Below are 21,611 nucleotides of genomic sequence, written 5' to 3'. Positions count from 1 at the left end.
CAAGGAATCATATAAAGCAGAGGAAATATCAATAAATCGATGAAATAAAGAAAAGAATTATGTGGGAGGTTTAATAATATAAAAAATCGTAAATTTAAATTATAAAAATTACCGAATACTTTTCAGCATGCTATACGAGTAAAATCTGCATTGTCAATGTTGAATACATTACATTACAATGAGTGACTATGTGAGAAATGCTAAAAACTGATTAAAAATGTAGGATGAGAAGAATTATACAATTATATCATCTAAGAAATAAAATATACCAATCACCACCAATACGAACGATTATTCATTGGTCAAGAATAATCGAACTGTTTCAGTTTTCATATCCAAACAACTCGCTACATTGCCTAGAGACAGACGGAGAGGTGAAAGACGAAATATAACGTGGAGCAACTTGAACGGAGATGCCAGAGAATGTCAAAAGATGTGAAGTTTCACTGGATGCATAACGAAAACGAAACATAAACTCGAACTGAAGTTTTGAGTCTGAATTTTAGTTTAAGTTATAGGTTTTTGAATTACTTCGAAACGTTCAAACTATTATGTTTCCACTGATATTTCAAGATCGATCACTCATGCATATTTGAATTTATCAAAATATTTCGATTGAAACACCTGTGAAATTCCTTTACTTAGAATTACGTGCAAGCATAAGCGACGTGGAAAGTGTGTAGACGTACATGTTACGTGTATGTGATGCATTGGTTAATTCGATGAATAGTTTTTTTTGGTTTGGTCTTCTTCGTTGTCGTGAAACGTTGTTTGGTCGGGATATAATATCGTTGGCACGCTTATTTTATACTTCCCAACGATACAGTCAGGTGATTTCAGTGTGATATTATCTTAATGATGCATGTGGAGATGGGAATGGAACTAAGAATTTCTAACTAAACTAATAGTTTGATATGTATTAAAATTCATTAAATATTTATCTTGTGCTATTGTTGAATTAACATTAAGGTAAAAGCAAAATGATGAGAGATCTGTTATCATCTAAACAGATATTACAAAGTACGGATTATACCTTAATGTTAGTTTAGTAACAATAGAAGAATATTAAGCAAAATTTATTTAATGCACTTAAAAAGTTAATAGTAATCCGGTTGGTTTATTCATTGAGGAAGAAAGGTATGAATTGAATTAGCAAGGGATCAGTTTTAATTGGAACATTAAAATGAGAATTGTCAATCAAGTTTCGTTATTATGTGCGTTATTGCTGATGGTTACGTGATATATATATATATATATATATATATATATATATATGAAAAAACTTTTTGATAGGTAGAGAGTGATCGCGATAAAAAGTCAGATTATCGGTTGAAACGTAAAAATCATTTCGGGAAGAAGAATCGCGAGCGCTTATCAACATATTTGTATAATATGGCTGCACCTGAAATTGAAGAGGTAATATTAGTTAGTAATGTAAAAATATCAATGATTGGCTTTATCAGATGAAAGAGGGTAGTATCGCATAAATTTGTGATACTTATTTGTAATACTGTTAAGTTATGGGATAGAAGTTGTCTCGTTTTTATTTTTCTTTATCCCGTTTCAGCAGCTTATACCACTTCGTGCAGCTGTTAAGGAGTTTGGTGATTTGATACGTTCTCTCAAAGAAAAAGGTGCTCCGAAAACGGATATCGATAGAGCGGTTAATGAGCTGAAAGCTCGCAAGAAAAAACTGGAAGAACGTGAACTTGCTTTAGCACCTAAAAATATTTCATTTTTTGACCGGCTGAAATTTGAGGATTTATTGAAGCAGCGTTTCTTTTATGATCAATCATTTGCAATCTATGGAGGTATGTTAGGGTTCAATTCATCATTGATAGTCATTAGTCAACTTGGATAGATCAGTTTTAAGATGGGTTTCTTCTTTTTTTAAGCTGCCATTTTGCGTTTACATTTTCATTCTTTTTCAACAACACTCTACACTTAGGTGTGACCGGATTGTATGATTTTGGTCCGATGGGATGTGCTATGAAAGCGAACATGATTAATCTTTGGCGAAATCATTTTGTTCTTCAGGAAAATATGCTTGAGCTGGATTGTTCAGTACTTACTCCTGAAAATGTTCTCAAGTAAGATTTGTTTTGCTTGCATTTTGATTAATAGTGAATGAATTGCTGTATTTAGTTATTTTGGTTTTTTTTTTTTCTTTTTTTTTTAATTTATTCATGCTTTTGTACTATAATTGTAATTTTAATATTTAGTTTGAACTGCTATTCATGACTTATTTTCCGAAGTTTTTACTCATCAACAGTAATATGTATTTCATTATAGAGCATCAGGGCATGTTGATCGATTTTCTGACTGGATGGTGAAAGATCTGAAAACCGGTGAATGTTTTCGAGCTGACCATCTGATCAAAAATTTCGTTGAGAAAATATGTGAGGTGGGTAAAAATGATATTTTGATTGCATGCTTTTGTTGATTAAAGAAATCAGTTCTCTGAAATTGAAATTAGTCTCATTTCACTGGATTTTTAAACTATTTTAAAATTCATTCAGGATACAAAGACATCGGCTAGTGTTAAAGAGGAACTAAAGGAAATCCTGGCGAAACTGGAGGGTTTTAACGATGCAGACATGCACAATGTCATCGTAAAGGTATAAGCTTGTTATCTTTTCTAAATTATAATTGATATTTCCTCATTATTCAAATTAAATGAGCAAGTTTTTTAGCACAACATCAAATCTCCAGTAACAGGGAATGAATTATCCGAGCCTATTGCTTTCAACTTGATGTTTCCAACAATGATTGGCCCAACAGGCGATCTGAAGGCTTACTTGCGACCAGAAACGGCACAAGGCATCTTTGTTAATTTCAAGCGGTTGTTAGAATTTAATCAGGTTTGTGATTTTTTAGACTTAGATGTTTGCACTTGACTTCATAATTGGCTCTATTGGTCTTTATCCTTGTAAAACAATCTTATTGCCTTGTTCTACAGTTTCCTTTCATGTGCATCGTCATTGTTTTAAAAAACTACTAATAATATTACCAATTTGATTTTAAAGGGTAAGCTACCGTTTGCTGCTGCCCAAATTGGTTCTGGTTTTCGAAACGAGATTTCTCCAAGGCAAGGTTTAATACGACTTCGTGAATTTACAATGTGTGAAATTGAGCATTTCGTTGATCCGAATAATAAAAGTCATCCAAAATTTGAACGGGTGAAGGATTACAACCTGATATTGTTCTCGGGTTGTAATCAAATGGATGGTGCACCAGCAGAAATATTGCCAATTGGGAACGCTGTTGCTAAGGTATGGTTTGATTTTAGTTACAGTTTCTGTATTACTTTGAGCAAGAAGTTATATTCTCATTCACAGGTAGTATTAAAAGCATGCTCTGTTGAATTCTTTTTATTACCAATATAAGATGAAGTAGTTCAGGGGAAATTAATTTTGCTGCTGTTTTCGGAATAATAAGTTTGTAGAAGTTGGTTGCAAATGAAACTCTTGGTTACTATATGGTTCGAGTTCACAAATATTTGATGCGCGTTGGAGTAGACCCAAAGAGACTGCGATTTAGGCAGCATTTGGCTAATGAAATGGCTCATTATGCTTGTGTTAGTTCATTTATTTATATCTGCTGTAGGATAGAAGTCCATATTGATAGTTTTAGTCGTGGTTCAATTATTATGCTTTGATGTTCACGATGATTTAGACATGCATAGAATAAGTTATTACAGTGATATGTGATCCATTTTAGTTATGAAATAAAGATGTAAATTCCAATTTTGAAATCTCACTAAGATTGGAAGCTGAAGTTATTATATGGCTGATTAGTAAGGAACAAAATTTATTAATAAATCTGCAGGATTGCTGGGATGCTGAAATCTTGACATCGTATGGATGGATTGAATGTGTTGGAGTAGCTGATCGTGCATGCTATGATTTGTCGCAACATTCGAAAGCTACGGGGGAGAAACTAGTAGCTGAGAAAGTGCTCAGTGAACCAAAAGTTGTGCAGATTATTGAAGCAGTACCCAATAAGGCAGTTATTGGAAAAATTTACAAAACAGAAGCGAAGCAGGTGGTTATTGATTTCTTGGGACGTTCCTTATGTAGGGGAAAATTTTCATTTTTCTTTTCTGGAATCATTGATGTTTTAGATTACTGTATGTTTGAAAATAATAGAGCCTGCGTGCTTTTTCAATACACTGTTGCATATGCGTTAAAGTCGTTTCGAAACTTTCCTTATCTTTTACGGAAGACTAAAAATTTGAGAAAAAGTATGATGGTTAAACACAAGGTATGCTTTATGTTTAACAAATGATTTACATTTATTAAGCTTTCAGATCTTTACTAGGCTTGAACAGCTCACTTTAGAAGAAGTTGAGATGCTGGAAAAGGAGATCGTTTCTGCGGGGTAATTTATTTTTTCTATTAGCTGACTTAGTATCTAGTAATCAGTAGATTCTAAAATATGTCCAGTTTATTTAACACTTTACATTAGATTGTGATACCAGAGCTAATTGCGGTGATAATTCCATTTATAATTCTGCATCTGTTCTACCTAATTACAGCAATGCGAAACTTCGATGTGGAGATAAAGAAGTTGAATTGCAAAAAGATTACATTACCATTAAAAGATACGAAAAGAAGGTTATATTTCCATTTTAGTATCTACTGACTTTTGCATTTTTTAGGAATAGGAATCAGATATTTTTTCAAAGATATCTCTTAAGTTTTCGTCGTCTCTTAAGGAATCTTGAGTTATTCGTTACTTCCTTTGCTTTATAGTACATTTCTATGTAAATAAAAGGAGAAGCATAACAAAGGAGTGGGGCTAAAGCAATTTCAACTTGACAATTATCGTAATATTGTTTAACATCGTAGGTGTATACTGAGGAATTCTTCCCATCAGTTATTGAACCCTCATTCGGTATTGGAAGGATCATGTATAGCGTTTTGGAACATTCTTTCCGTCAAAGGGAAAATGACGAACAAAGAGTGGTATGATTTTTTATTTTTTGAAAATAAAATTTCCTTATATATCAGTATGATGCATATTTCTTTCACTTATTTAAAAATTTATTAATTTTCCTCTTGTAGTATTTTGCACTGCCACCAATTGTTGCTCCAATCAAATGTTCTGTGCTTCCAATCTCATCGAATCCACGTTTTGAGCCAATTATGGATGCTGTACGCTCAGAATTAGTTAAATTTTCTGTGAGCTATAAACAAGTAAGTATTTTTAACGGTGTGATGATTTGGAAGTAGATTTGAAGTCGATCTCTTAATAGGCCACTAAATTTTTTCTTAATTGTTTTAAGAGTGATGTTATTAAGGATGACAGCAGTGGATCACTTGGTCGACGTTATGCTAGGACAGATGCCATAGGCATACCGTTTGGTATAACGATTGATTTTGAATCGGAATCAGAACCATGGACTGTAACTTTGCGCTACTCAATCACAATGGAGCAAATTCGACTAAAGGTTTGTTAATGCTTTACCATAATTTTCAGAGTTAATAATAAATTGGTTTGACTTTCATATTTTTTGCTGTGCATATTCCCAATTAATTTATATTTGAGAAGTATTTTGGAATAATGCAAAAACTGGCATATATTCAGGTGAATGATGTTGGAAAAATCGTTGCTGATTTATCATCCGAGAGGATGTCTTGGAGCGAAGCACAACAGATTTATCCTAAATTTGAGCAAAAATCTGATGCTTAATGGCCAAACTTGTTTGTGAATTGTTTTTGGTAGTATATAAGAGATAATAGGGATCAGAGGCAAAGTTAATTGCTTGAATTATCTTGAAACCTGTGATTTAACTTTCTGTTCTTGTTTTTTTTTTTTTTCTTTTATGTTGTTTTATTTCATCGCTTTGGGTTTAAAAAAAATTCGAAAAAATAATACGACAGTAATCAACACTTAGGCACAATCAGTTATCACTGAGAAAGTTAGGCTGCCTCAATATAAATTCCGAAAAATGAGACAATGTTTTTAACGTTTTCGACTAATTCCACTAGTTATTTCAATGTACGCATTTAGTAAAACTTTATAGGTCAACGATGGTCAGTTTTTAGCTGTATGTCCTATAGTCATTGCTGAAATATGCCGTAATATTGCTTTAAATGAACTGAAGCTTCTTTTGGCATATTACTTTCATTAATTCTGAAACCAAAAAATTCTGCTAAATAAGGATATCAGATAATAATTATAACTTCATGCATGAATCTAACATCGTGGTTAAAAGTCGCAGTGTTAACTTGATAAAATGTCTTGCGGTATCTGTCTGATGAAAGGACTTTTTTTCATACTAATGCTAAGTTTAGTTAACCGAAAAGTTTAATTGCTTATTAGAATTATATTAAGTTTGAGAAAAGTTTGAAAAGTTGATGCTGTCAGCTCAAATTATACCTCAAATAGCTTTTAAAATTTCCAACGCAGTAGTCCTAATTGAGAATATGAATACACTATGTAGATTTGTGGGAATACTCTAAATTAATTAGGTTTATCCAAAATAATTCTAAATTAAGAATCCATTTAGTGAAAGGATAAAGATTATCAAACCAACTGAAACAAGTTTCTAGAATGTAAGGGATGTAAAAGAGAAGAATTATTAATTGGAAATGGTGAATTATCAGTTGGGAAAGTTGGAGACTGGTTCGATATGAGTTCCAGCAAATCAGATCGTTCATTGAACGTTGAGAGTTTGCTGTCGTCGATGTATAATAATTCCATAACATACCATTATCGCTATGGTTGGCACTGAACCTAACGTAATGAATAGTGCAATGAGAAGAGATAATTGTGAAGAAGTTGTTCCTAAATTTGCTGGTAACTTTTTTTTCGGATTTGAATCTGAAATTTTAGCCATTTCAAATTTTTCGGTTTTTTTTTTTGATTATTTTTTGATTTTTTGACTAATATTACTCATTTAATTTGTCTTATTTTTCAAATTCCAATAATTGCAATTACGCATTATGCTGCAGAAATATATTAAACTCCTTTGAATTACTTATTTTCCAATTATTTTAATTTTATATTATCAAGTTTTTAATCATTTCTTCCATTCATTAAATTATCATAACTTACGGAATTTAGCAGCGTATATTTGTCCTGATGGCATCATTTCTAAAATTGTAAGTAATTTTACTACTTTCACTTGTGTTTCACGACGAAATCGTGCTGCTGATTTTGTTGTTTTTATTATATTTGTTGTTGTTGTTGTTGTTGCTGTTATTGCCATTGCTGTTGTTGTTCGTGTTATTGTTATTGGTGTTGCTGTTGTTTCGATTAACGCTGTTTTATTTACTTCACATTGCTGCAAAATAAAAAAGCAAGAAATAACAAAAAACATTGGTTAATTTTTCAACTATTTTTATTAAATATATACTACTGCAATGAAACGAATATTTAATTATTTGTTCAATTAATTCAAGTAATAAATATTTATATTTCTATTAATGAAATTATAATATGACATTTTAAATTATACGGAAGAAAAGATTAAGATATCAAAGTTACAATGTCAATCTTCTAACTGTTAATTGTTGGCTTTTAGCTTTTAATTTAATTTTTTTTTCTCATTATAACAAATTTAAATAAATATAAAATAGTTATTTTATTTATTTCATTTTAATTAATTACATTATATTTAAAATGATAAAAATAACCTGTCGTTTACATGAATGTATACATGGCCTTATTTGACATTCGAAATAAACAAATTGTGTTGATGTAAACTGAAAACCATACATGTAAATGTAAACATGTTTCGGACTACCATTACTAGAAGATGTCATATAAACTGGTAATTCGATTGCTCGTGATAATCCTATTCCACATCTATAAATTTACAAATAGAAATTACAAAACTGATTATTTTGAAGAAATTTTTGAAAAAAATGCTTTGTGTTAATGCATATAAATAATAAAAATAATAGAAAAATAACAACAACAATAATAAAAACAAAAAATATTGCAAGAAATTGAAAACGTTGCAAGCAATATTTATTTGAATTGAATAAAAGTACTAAATAAATTCAATAAATCCATAGATTTAAAAATTAAGATTAAAATAAAAATCAGTTGACTATAAGAAAAATAACTGTTATCTATTGAAGAAATACCAAAGATTACACAAACTGACTAGATAAACTTTTAACTTTCTTATAATAAATTACAAAACAAAAAGAAACTGATAGATCGATATGCAACTTAACCCATTTGCATCAATAATTTGCACCAGTGCATCTGCATTATTACTACCATCGTGAGCTATACACGAATGCGCGTAAAAATCATAAATTTCTAAAATTTGAATATTATAAATTTTTCAATTTCAAAAATAGTAGAAACAAACTTGGAAATTTCTTTTCCAAATTTGTTTGTTAGAAAGAAATTTCTAAATTTGTAAACTATTTGTGAAAAAAATTTTTCGTTAACTTTTATCAATACACTTTGTAGTAATTGTTTTCACATTCTTATTCATAAATTACTTCGAAGTATTTTTGTATTTTTGTGAAGAAAAAAGAAAACACAGAAAATTGTTGTAAAGTGTTTTACTTTGTCTGCTATAAATAATTTGAAGATTTCATTAACTAATTTTTTAGTGCATATTCTAAGTTAAAAAATTAATTAAGTTAAAATTAATTAAGAAATAATTAGCCCAACTCCTGATAAAAAGTGCAATTTCTGTTTTTTAATCTCCTAAAAATGAGAAACGAATGCAAATTTTGAAACAAATAATGGGCTTCATTTGCAAACTAATAATTAATTTTGAAATTTTAAACTAAAATATTTAAATATGTAAAGACTAAAATATAATCAAATTTCACATTTTTTTCATTGGATCTCATATTAAAGCATGGTTAAGAACTGAAGTTAAAAACTAATAACATTTCTATTATTTCATAATATTTTTAATTTTAAACATGTTTAAAATTTATATTTACAATAGATTAAAATAGAGTTTAGACTTCCCAATTGAATTCTGGCTTTTAATTTTAATTGATAAATTATGAAAATCGAAAATCTATATCAAGTAAGAATTTTAAAAAATTTAATTTCCATATTTCAGATAATTGTAATTTGTAGTAGACAAACCTGTGTTTTCAAGAACAATATCAAGTGTTAACGGTTGTCCAACTCTAGCATGCCTAACAGCATCACCAATAATTCCGTGCCCATCAAGAATTTGAATTTGTAATGCTGGCACGCTTCCGGTTCCGGTTACAATACCGGTTTGTTCTTCCATTCCACTAATATTTTATTAAATTTAACCTTCTGCCCCTCACATTCGGGATGCAAAAAAAATTCATAAAAATGATTTCGATGATATATTATTATCATTATTATTATTTTTTTTACTATTATTAATATTATTTATTATTTATTATCATCATTATTATTTATTAATTAATGAATTAATTTGCTTATCATTATTATTATTATTATTATTATTATTATTATTATTATTATTATTATTATTATTATTATTTGTTAAATGATACAAAACAAAAATCAAATTTCAAAGCTTAAAAATCTTTTCGTCTAAACTACAATTTGCTTATTTATTAAAATGCATTAATTGGCATGGATTTATTTCAACTTTGCTTAATTTTCAACAATAACAAATAAAACGAAGCAAAATTCGTTTCTCTAATTTTTTCTTTCTTCCATGAATTCATAAATATGTTTCTCCAATTTGTTTCTTGTGTAAATATCATAAAATGATAAAATTATCTGAATATTTACAGTTCATCAGGTAGCTTTTTTCACTAGCAACCATTTTAATTTTCATGTTTTTGTGGTAACACCTTCAAATTCATCATTTATTAGCAGAAAAAACTAATGTGATGAGAACTTAATGACTTTGTGAAAATATCTTTTCATAAAATCCGATCCAAGTATCTCATTATGAAATCAATGATAATAATTAATAATAGTAATAAGTAAACTAATTCATCAATTAATTAATAATAATAATAGTAAGTAAATTAATTAATTCACCAATTAATAATAATGGTAATGATAATAAACTTAAAATACTTTACCAAGATATTTTAAAGCGACAATTCTTTCACAGTCTAAAAACTCAGTTCAGTAAAATTTCAACCAACTTTCTAACATTTTTCAAATAAATGTATGTCGAGAGACCGGTTTTTCCAATGTGACAAAAATGACAATTATTTTGGTATTCGTCAAACTTGACCGATTAAAGGTGAGGGAATTAAACAGCAATTTAAAAAAATTTTTAAGGAAAATAATAGGATCAAGTTTTCTCATAAAATTTTATAAGAAATGTTATTACGAAAATTTTAGGGATAATTTTTTTTTCTTCTTTTTTTATAGGAAAATGGATAAAATTGAAGATGGAATGAAATTAACCATTTATTTTCATCATTTGCCATTCATCAGTAATTATTGGTCATGTAAAGGTAATCATTTCAAGTCGCTGATTTTAAAAATCACAATTTAGGTAACTGATTATCCAAAACTTCTTGAGGCAATAAATAACAAATAATATTTCGAATAATTAATGAAATAGAGATAGAGTATCTGTTCCACTTTAACTTGAAATGATCACCTTAAGATGAGCAATGATTACTGATGAATGACAAATGATGAAAATAAATGGAATCCAAAGAAAGAGGAATGTTTTTATATTTGGAAATTAATAAATTTGAAAGTCAAAAAATAAAATAATGATTTTAAGATACAAAGGAAAAGGATGAGGAATTATACTCGTTGATCTATTATGCATTTGTTAACAATGTTAATAATACAAATTAAAAATTTTAAAAAACTATTTTGGTCAAGCATTCCTAATTAGCTTCTTTTTATACATCGTTTTTAGAAGACTTTTCCAACCCTCTTTTTTCGAAAATTATTTTTCATCCATAGATAACTTCTCTTTCAACAAAAATGTGACACCCAACTTAAATTAAATTAAACTATACAAATATTTCAGGGAGAAAATTTGTTAAATAAAAAATAGCACAAATTTAGAATAAATGAAATAGAAACCAACACAATTTGTAAACCAGCCATAGTGACGGTAATATCATTTGTCACATACATGCAACGAATTTGTAAACTTGTCACACCATCTACTAGAATATGCTTCATTGGGCTAAGAATTAGCATTGAGGTTACTTCACCTGTTGCCTATAATTTAACAATAGCAATGTGTATATTCAAGTGACATTTAAATGGAATATTGATTTTATATTATTGTTTGAATGGTTGATTTTTATTATTTCAATTCTATTGATTTAAAACCTAAAGTCTGATGCTTTACAAAAAGAAAATTTTTTGCTAAAATTTCAATTTCTGACTTTAGCTGACAAAACTATAAATGGGATATCAAATCTACACTTTAATACAATTTGCGCCAAGTTAAGTAGATTTAAATTGCAAATATAAAATTAATTAATTATGAAAAAATTGCAGAGTTTTTAAATTATTTAAATTCTTTATAAAATTTTCTATTAATACCTGTAGCATTCTAATTCCACAAGCATAACTTCCATTTGATTCAAAAATAGGAATACTAAAATTTATTTGGGTACTGTGTTGACCTTCCCAACGGCAACCGCTATCATTATAAGCATGATCAGCAAAAATGATACCATCAAATGACTCATCAAATTCTAAATAAATATCCATTCGATTGTTATGACATGTTATTCCATGACCTGAATATATTTGAACAACCCTACATACTATAAAAGAATTAATAGCATAAATTTAAAGCATGAAATTCAAAAAATAAAATCTAGAAATTGCCTTTCTTTTTTAAACGAATTTTCTTTTTTTTTTTTTTAATTTCTAATCAGTATGTAATTTATACATATTACTATCGTGATTCATATCTTGTAAATTTAACGGATGATAATGATAATATAATTTTCGTCTGAGTTCTTTCTCTCGAGGTACTTTTTTATTTGTGATTATTATAAAGCTACACTGATGGAATAAACAAAGTCCTACCTTTAAGTAACCTTTTACTTTGTAAGCAATGCAAAATTATCAAAAGTAGAAAATAATTTGCTTTGACGATCATTTAAGATAATCCGTTGTTTAAATCACTTACACCATTAATTAATTAAGAAATTGTTAAATTAATTGAATGGTGAAGATTTTCTAATTAAATTTTTCCAATTTTTTGTTGAATTTAGTCGAGTCGAATCCTTCAAATTTTATAATTAAATTATAAAATGATCCGCTTAATTATCTAATCTGTTAATTCTATTAATAAATTAACAAATCGTTATTTGCAAATGATTATCACTTTAAATCTATCATTATCGCCCAATTATTGCCTCTTTCGATGAAGCTAAGTAAGGTAGGAGAGAGTAATGAATATCAAGGTTATAAAAAAATAATAATGGGTAATTACTAGCTAAAAAGACTATTGGTGAATACAGTAATAGTTGATAATTATGAAGAAGGATCTGGTGATAATGATGGGTGATGATGATGACGATAATAATGATAATGATGGTAACGATGATATCAATAATGGCAACAATTATTATCATTATTATTATTTAATAGTAATAATAACACTAATAATAATAATAACAATAATAAAAATAATGATAATAATAATAATAGCAATAACAATAATAATAAATAATAATGGTGATGATGGAAATAATAATGATTATGAAAGTAACAATGGTAATAATAATAGAATAATGATAATAATAAATGTAACGATGATGATGCGTAAGATTATTCTTAACATAATTGTAAAAAGGTAGAATCGCTGACAGTAACCTTCGTTACTGCCTGTACCGTCATCGCCACTCTTAATACCATTACTAATTTTACTATGCCAACAAAGAATGTTCGTTATTTTATGCAAAAGCCATCCCACTGCATTTTATAATAATCTTTTAATTTCAAGGCGAATGCTCAGGCAATTATCGAAATTCTAGTAACTAATGAAAGTATAATTATTACACTGCTATAATACTTGTTACCGAATAGAAAACTTCAAATTTTGCTTAAATTATAAGAAGCGTGCATTGTTATAATGAATAACCGCGGGATAAATTCACTTACCATTATTTTCTCATAGTGTGATATTTATATATGTTCGCAATCTATGATTTTCCATTAGAGAAAACCTTTGAAATTGCCAAATTACCAAATTTATCTCTTCAAAATATTTAATTGCAAAATTCACTTTCTGAAATTGTTAAATTACTAAATCTGCCTTTTCAATTTATAACAAATCGAATCAATCAATTTATGTTTGAGAGCTTTCTCTGCGTTAGAACGATTAATAGCTCTTACTTTTATTGTTAACATTTGTAATTTAATTTGAAAGAATATATTCGGCTTTTCTTTCAGAATATGCTACCAAATTTCTTCGGGAATTCTCCTAATAGGAATGGTAGGTACAATTATTTTTTGGTAATGACTTAAATTTACATTATTTTCAATGAATTGCATCTGATATAAAGATATTACAACCAAATATTTTGGTGACGTCAAATTCCAACTGATTAGATTAAACATCTAAAACATCCTGAGCTAAATTGATAGCATGTTAGTTCTCCAGTTATCAGCTTCCAACAAAAATAAACTGTTTCATTCTTTTGGCTCTCTTGTCTCACATCCATATATAGGCATTTCTACATCCGTCTGACATCTGGTCGAGCCTTTGTTCGGAAACTTGTAATTCCCGCTTTCAACCAGAAAAGTGAAGGATTTTCAGAACAACTTGTTCAGACTCAGCGGAAAACTCTCAGCTCTTTGATTCAACTTTTTTGTCACGGTTTTCCCAAAATAATTAAATTTTCAAATCTTCTACAACAACAGGTAATTAACTCAAACCGCCAAGATTTGCCACAAATAATAGTTCAACAAAAGCTTGAAGAAAAAGGAGGATATTGGAAAAGGCTTGATATACTCATTGGAGCAGACTACTATTTCAATTTTATGACTCCAAATGATGCCCATCAAATGACATCAAGATTCTAATAACTGAAAGGGATATATTAGCAGATCTCACAATTATGACGTAAATAAAAAGAAGTTGGGACAGCTGCTGTTGAAACCAAATCAATGAGGGAAAGCAGTGTCATCACGACCCCAAAAATAGAAAAATTCTAGAAATTAGAACTGATAGTCATTCACGAACAACTTAATAATACTCATGATGACGAAAAAGTATTAAGACATTTCAAAGAAACAATCGCTAAATGAAATGGAAGGCATTTTGGTGGAAGATATGGAAGATTCAAAGGTTTACATAAATGATAATTATGGTCTTTCTCTCGGAAGATTAAAGATATTAATTAGGCGACTTCATACTGACAAATTACTTCTCAATCAATACAACGAAATAATTCAAGAACAAATGGAAATTAATATATTGAAGAAGTATTTCCAGAAATGAATCAAATTGTTATATAGCATTTGCCGCATTATGGAAGATCAACACCAAACAAATTAACAATAAAATTAAGAATCGTTCAGGATGTTTCCGCTCACACCAAAGGCATGAAAATTGTGAACAATGTTCTATATCGCGGTCTGATTGCACTCCCACATTTAGCAGGCATAATGCTTCAACTTAGAGTGATGGAGAATCCATCAGAATGCAACTGCACACGATTTCTTTGGTTGAAGAACATAGATGGAATAGTCACCGAAGATAATATAATGTTATCGTTTCCAAAGATTTTCATTCGGGATAATATCATCTCTCTTCTTACTGACAGCCACTCTCAATACCACTTAGAAAAAAATCAAAAACCGAATGAAAAAGTATGAGAAATAATACGAATCAGAAGGGAGATTAAGAAATGTTTGAACCTTTGGTCGTTTAATATAAAAAGCTTCCATTCGAAAAATTCTGTCATTTTAAAAATTCAGTGTTTAATCTTATTATTTAAATGAAATTGAAACTGTTCTTGTAAGGCAAATTACAAGTAAATAAGGAATGTCAATGCGACTGAAAATTATCTGAAACTTTTTTTGTGCCTCTGCTGACAATGTTGTATTTTGTCCCTGTGGAACGTTTCCAGTATTGATACTTCAATGAAAGAAAATTATTGATTTAAAATGTAAACAAATATTTTATTCGGTCAAGCCAAAAGATTAATAAGATTCAAAGTTGCAAATGAATTAAATTGGAAATTTAAATTTCCAACACTTACAAATTGTTATGCGGGACCTCAATAAATTCCCAGAGTGTACACATAGAGTGTCGGAAAACCGAAAAAAAAAATTTATTATATTTCTAACGATTTATCACTCTGTATCAATTCCTTATTCTTTTTCTCACAAAGCTATTCAATACTGCCATTCATTCATCTGCTGTTTCTATTATTCAACTGTATGTTGTGCCGATTCATTATTTGAAAGAAAATACGATAACTGGGTCGGTCTTGCTCGCAGACAAGAAGCAAAGAGTTCAATTCAACTTCCACAAACTTAAATAAGTCCAACGAACTTAACTAATCCAAATCATCTAACTCTTTTGGCCAAAACGATATTTCAAATTCACGACAGTAACCTGACCCTTTCTTCATAAAAATCCCAGAAAAACACCTGTTTCAGCTTACTTCCACTAAAATGTGTTATTTTTGCTGATTTAAACAGCATCATTGGAGTTCTGAAGAAAGATTTCAGGAAGTTAATTATTGTTAATCATCTGAATTAAATAAAAAATCTAGTTGTAAAGTTCATCCAGCTAGTGAAATAGAGAAATTTTCTACTATAACGCAGATCAAATAAATGTAACCAATATGCTCAAGAATTTTCAAATTACTTAATGATAGCTTAAAAAGAGAAAGAAAAATATCAGTCATATCTATAGTCTGCAATGCATTTATAGATCAAATTACTAAAAATAATTATAAAAATTTCCATGCTTTCCTTATGTAAGTAATTCAATTCCCTTGTCATAAAAAAATTTCTCAACAATACAAGCACCAACATTGTTAATTAAATCTTCGAGTTTAAAATCACGGAATAAATGATAGTACCTAAATTAAAACAATAATGCATACTAGAAGTAATAATAAGAAAAACAACAAAAAAGTAAAATATCCATGTTTTCATATATCGATATCGTGACTCTCCCGCTTTACTACAAAACTAAAGCTTGGCAAAAGAACATCATAAATTGTTGAAGTATTTGCAAAGTGACAAAATTCCATACGAGATCTAAGGGAATAATAACTTGAGTAGCTCCGTTTTAAATCGAAATGACAATCTCAAAAAAATTATAAGGCTATAGAAGTAGGTGAAAACTTCCACGATTACGTCGAATGAATAAACAAAATTCATTAATATATCTTCATGAAATTTTTTCAGATGATTTTCCAAAAAAAAAATGCAAAATAAACCTGAAAGCAAACTAAGCCAAGCTATAATATCGCTGAATGGAGAATGAGTATCAACATGCGACACTATACCATTTCCAGGTTCACAAATATAAATGTTACCTGACCAGGTTTTCCTTAAATATTTCGGAACCAAGCATTCGAATTCAATTCTGATGGTACTTGTCCATGAAGCTTCTGATAAGCTAAATGAGCTCTAGCTATAACTTAAAAAATGACGAATGAGTAAGAAAGTTGAGATTGAAATACCATAAAATCATAGTTTTTACCAAACTGACTGAATATCCTTTCTAGTTTATCGTATGGTAATCCACACAAACGACTAACTATTAGCAACAAACAATATCTACAAAATAAAATTTGAAATTTAACATTTAATTTCTATTTCTGTAATCAATAACTTTATATGAATTAAATAGAAAGCAAGCATTAGCTTTAATTGATTCCTGACATTACATAAATTCATTTCAACTTTAATTTGAAGAAAACTTGAACTCTCTAAATGAAATAACTGCGTAGTAATGAAATATCCGTATTAATAACTTTGCTATTTCCAATAACATCAGTTTTTTTTTTCCTTAGTATTATCTATTGATAATCAGTATGATTCATATTCATTCAATAAACCAAATAAATCACAAAGCTAATGTGTCCTTTCGTCATCATTACTATGTTTGTTCTACAATACAATAAACTATAGAATTTATATAAAAAACAAAAGAAGGATCGTTTTTCTTCTTTTTTTTTTACTTACTAAACGGATAAATTAAAATATCAAGCAATGAATACTAGTTAAAAAAAAGAAAACTTTAAAAAGAAAGATATGATAAGAAATCCGTAAATGCTATCGAAGTAAGGACAGCGCATGTGAAATCTTATTAGTTGTTCATATCTCTGATACGTAATTACTATTATAGTATATGCATGTAAAACGTTTACATAACATGTAGGTGAATCGTTATTATTATCATGACCTATTACTATTATTATTATTGCTGTCACTGTTCAAATGCATGAAGAAATTGAATATTTTGAATTTGAAGTTATTTTCTTCACAAAGTCATCGGAATATTATTGACGAAATGAACGAATTTCCCACACTTGAAAGTTGGGTAGATCAGTGTTACAATTTTATCATAAAAATAAGTTTGCTCACTATGCTTTTTGATAATTTTGCCGTTAGCGCTATTTTCTTTGCACTGTTTAACCTCCTTTTACTATTGGAAGTGGTAAAGAACTACTAAAAGTGCTAAACTTAGAATAATAACAATTTTGTCAATGTTAACATCATGTGAGAAACTTAAGCTATTTATGCGTACAAATAGACATTATAAATTTATAAAATCCAATAATATTTGTGTTCGAAAAATTTAAATTTCCCCTATTGATTCTAAGCTTCATTTCGTGACAATTCAAAAAAATCAAATAAAAGGAATATTTCTTACTTGATTAATTAGCTACTTTATTTGAATAATGTCAATTCATTTATGTAATGATTAATTTTTATTGGCTGAAATTTTCATAAGGAGAAAAATTGCAAATGTGTATTTACTCCATAAAATAAGATAGATTTATGAATATCAACAAAATTGTAAAATTTCTGCATCATTCTGATGATAGCACCAGAAATGCCGTGTAGCTTCTCATTCTTGAGCACCTTATCGTATTTCTTCCGAAATATTCGCGAAATGTTAATTGCTTTCTGTTACGGCTAGAATGAATATACCAAAAGGTATAAAAAGTTTGCCGAAATTTGGCCTAATGGAGCAATTACGTGCTTCTTTACATGGCTTTTTTTTTGCATCGCATTATTTACTGAATTTTGTATAGCTATTATACAACGTTTTCATGTGCACATTTTCAGCACATTTTCTCGTGCATTTCGCTTCAAACAGACAAATATGTTTGAAGTCTTGCTAAATTTGTGAAACTAACGTGGAGCTTTCGTACAATGCTTCCTATGAGCGCTTAGATTATTCCTATAGATGAAAATTTTGCCACAATTTTCGCACTGAACATTAATTTTGTGTGTTTCCTGATGAATGGAGAATGATGATGGATGAGTGAATGTTCGCCCACAACCGGGCACTCTGCATTCATAAATAAAAGGTTTGGGATGCGTTTTTCTGTGAGCTATGTACTCACTGTAATTCTTTGTTTTCATAGTACATCCGACATGGAGGCACTCGTAATTTTCCTCATCTGAAAAATTCTTTTACAACATTTGTTTTTATAATTCTATCGATATACTTAACAGCTCAGGTCACAGTTCTTTACTAGTTTTCTCATGTATTTAAAATTTTTTTTTTTTGTAAATTTTCCGCTGCGATGAAATCATATCCAGTCCTCGATTCTTTGCTGTTAATACCTACAATTTTACACATTCATTCCATTCCTTAAACAGCAGATACAGTTTATCTTTTTATATGTTGAATATAAATGAGAAGGATCTATCTCTTTGTTGAGTCTTTGTTAAATATTGATCTATTGAATTTTGTACTGCTATATAATGAATCTTTCTCAGCTGTGCATTTCACTCCAGGAAGGCAAACATGTTAGAGTTCTGCTAAATTTGTGAAACTATGCTTTCGTACAATGCTTCTTGTGAGACCTCAAATTATTTTTTGAGTTGAAAATTTTGCCACAGTTCCCGCACTGAAGTTTAGGCCCATGTGCTTCCTGATGGTTGTAGAATGATGATGGATGATTGAATGTTCGCCCACAACCGGGCATTCTGCATTCATAAATAAAAGGTTTGGGGTGTGTTTTCTTGTGAGCTATGTATTCATTGTAATTCTTTGTTTTCATAGTACATCCGACATGGGGACACTCATAATTTTTCTTATCTGAAAAATTCTTCTATAACATTTGTTTTTGCAATTAGCATCTTCCATTTATCATTTGGTAAATAATTGTTATATTTTGGAAAGTGATTATGGTTTTAATTTATATTAGAAGCAAAAGCTTAATGTTACCTGTAATGGAAGCGCTTTGCAAAACAAATAACTCTGAATTTTTCGCAGTAACGAGATCAGTTATGTTTTCAAATTCCTTAGTACTTGCATCGTTAATTTCGCGGAAATGACTGAGATCTACGAAGTGTAGAGGGTCGGATGAAATGCTGCTATGCATATTCTCACCATCTGTTCTCGGCAATTCTTGCAACTGAGAGTTTCCTGTTGTAATTGGGACGGTTTCGATTTTCGAATCCTCATTGCTTCTATGCTCACTTTTCCACAAATCAGTGAAATCGAAGTGCGAAAAATCAGATGAAATGCTAATCTCCAAATTCCTAGCAGATGATCCTGGTAATTCTCTACCAGTATTTTCTGGATCTCTTTTATGAACATCAATGCTTGAACCTAGGATCGACTCCAAATTGCTATTATCAAGGATGTTGAAACTAGTTGAGAAGTACCCATTGCTACAGTCATCCCATGTAATGTCATCGATGTCGAGATTTAGTAGAGAGATAGTTTCATTCTCAGCCAAAACAGTACAAAGCAGAAAGCTCAACCAGATGATTTGTGTCATTGAAATGAAGAGCAAGATGAAAAACTGAATTTTTACAATGACAGAAATACTCGATTGAAAGTCTTTATTTCAGATTGGTTGGAATTAAACGGCCAAAGGTTTAAACAGTTTTTAATCTGTCTTATTTGCATCATTCCTCATATTTTTTTCCTTTCACTCTAATTTTTCCATTCTTAAATTAATAGCTGATGAATACGCTTTTGGACTGTATGAATAAAAGATTAAAAATTAAATTGTCATGCATGAAAAATTAAATTCATACGGCCATCAATTGTTACCTGTCGTGTAACTCCTGATAATTAATTAATATCACTTCATCATTTTTCATTAATTTGAAAATATTTCTAAAAGACTCTACAAGTGCGCAAGAATGAGAAGCTGCACGATATTTCTGATAATATCATCAGAATGATGCAGAAATTCTACAACTTCATTATGATAATTCTAATCATTATTTATCAGATGAATCTCACTCTTTTTGTTTCAATATTCTATAACTTTCCAATTCTTTTACTTCTATTTTTCTTCTCATTGAGTATTACATTTTCAATTTACACTTAACTGACGTACTGTACAGGAATCTGACTGAAATGCTAACATTTCATGCTTAATCTAGTAGGATTACGTCACATGAAACACAACAAATCTTTTGTTATTCTCTAGTAAAAAAATCGGGTGACAAAAATTTTGTTTGAACCAATTGTGAAAAAACATGAATGGATAATGTTATAAAAATGTACAACAGAAAATGTACAACATTTTGACAATTGTTGTGAGCTAAATTTACATATTTCGCTTTTGTTCTATTCCAACAATCTTTCATCTGCTGAAATTGCATGGAAAGTATTATATTCCATTAATTGACCTCTTTCAAGTTCACTATTCGACCAGCTTTTATGTCTTGAACGTTTAATTTGATCAGTTGGAATTTGACATTACCAAATTGTTTAATTATATTATTTTTATATCAAATGCATTTTTAGTAGGAATAAGTTAATTTTCATTAAAAATAATGTAAATTTAAGTCATTACCAAAAAATAACTGTGCCTACCATTCTCATCAAGACAATTCTTGAAGAAATTTTAGCGAGAATATGCCATCAATTGGAAATTTTGTATAAATTCTGGTTGAATTACTTCTCTGAATTAGGAAGATACAATGATTCAAACTTTAAGTTCTTTAATGATTTTTTGTTTTTCAACCATGACTTATTACTTTAATGAAATTCCAATCTACATGCCAACTGGCCAGATGCTATTACTTCTCTGAATTGGGAAGATTCATTTAACAAGGAAGCAGTCGAAAAGTCTTTATTTTGAGGCTTACAGTGAACACTAAAAACTAGAATGTATTAAACATATGAAAACACACGATGAACAGTTTATTTATAAGCTAAACCCGATTTTGAACTAACATGTCAGTACTAAAGTGCTAAACTTACAATCCTAACAATTTTGTCAACGTTAATATCATATGAGAAACTTAAGCTATTTATGCGTACAAATAGACATTATAAATTTATAAAATCCAATAATATTTGTGTTCGATAAATTTAAATTTCCCCTATTGAATCTAAGTTTTACTTCGTGATCTCTCGAAGCTCTCTTTCTCTCTCTCTAAAAATCTCTCGAATCTCTTGAAAATCACTTCATGTAAAGTGTTAAATTGTCAATGAGATGTCTGGCCACTGACGTGCACTAGTCGATGGATTATTGGGCAATTTTTTTTGCTTTTCG

At 29.3% G+C, this 21,611-nt stretch overlaps 3 protein-coding genes across 4 annotated transcripts; 1 reads left to right on the top strand and 2 right to left on the bottom strand.

Moving 5' to 3' along the window:
- Positions 1–689: 689 nt before the first annotated feature.
- On the top strand, positions 690–5,694 carry Bma-gars-1 (glycyl-tRNA synthetase, putative; the record flags this gene model as incomplete). 2 transcript variants are annotated; one of them, XM_043076566.1, is made up of 16 exons in its annotated part: positions 690–830; positions 1,294–1,416; positions 1,568–1,811; positions 1,949–2,090; positions 2,293–2,404; positions 2,520–2,618; positions 2,694–2,861; positions 3,027–3,272; positions 3,446–3,577; positions 3,829–4,044; positions 4,310–4,380; positions 4,538–4,616; positions 4,851–4,967; positions 5,067–5,198; positions 5,303–5,452; positions 5,590–5,694. In XM_043076566.1, the coding sequence occupies 16 exons, from the start codon at positions 690–692 to the stop codon at positions 5,692–5,694; spliced, it is 2,277 nt and encodes a 758-aa protein (XP_042932500.1). The 2 variants fall into 2 exon arrangements, with proteins under 2 accessions (XP_042932500.1, XP_042932501.1); XM_043076567.1 differs by lacking the exon at positions 690–830 and having other exon boundaries at positions 1,393–1,416.
- Positions 5,695–6,661: 967 nt separating this feature from the next.
- Bma-cutl-29 (cuticlin 1 precursor, putative) lies at positions 6,662–11,640 on the bottom strand (the record flags this gene model as incomplete). The annotated part of the gene is made up of 7 exons (XM_001896055.2): positions 6,662–6,828; positions 7,063–7,291; positions 7,644–7,815; positions 8,193–8,280; positions 9,076–9,230; positions 11,003–11,139; positions 11,470–11,640. The coding sequence occupies 7 exons, from the start codon at positions 11,638–11,640 to the stop codon at positions 6,662–6,664; spliced, it is 1,119 nt and encodes a 372-aa protein (XP_001896090.2).
- A 4,817-nt stretch (positions 11,641–16,457) lies between these two features.
- Positions 16,458–19,874, bottom strand: Bm17370 (Uncharacterized protein; the record flags this gene model as incomplete). Its single annotated transcript, XM_043076565.1, has 4 exons — positions 16,458–16,540; positions 18,276–18,430; positions 18,952–19,186; positions 19,316–19,874. The coding sequence occupies 4 exons, from the start codon at positions 19,872–19,874 to the stop codon at positions 16,458–16,460; spliced, it is 1,032 nt and encodes a 343-aa protein (XP_042932499.1).
- Between the last annotated feature and the right edge of the window lie 1,737 nt (positions 19,875–21,611).

The sequence above is a fragment of the Brugia malayi genome, assembly GCF_000002995.4.
Source record: "Brugia malayi strain FR3 genome assembly, contig: Bm_v4_Chr1_scaffold_001, whole genome shotgun sequence".
NCBI classification, from domain to species: domain Eukaryota; kingdom Metazoa; phylum Nematoda; class Chromadorea; order Rhabditida; family Onchocercidae; genus Brugia; species Brugia malayi.
The sequence above is the reverse complement of the archived record's forward strand: the minus strand, read 5'-3'. Positions and strand labels throughout refer to the sequence as shown.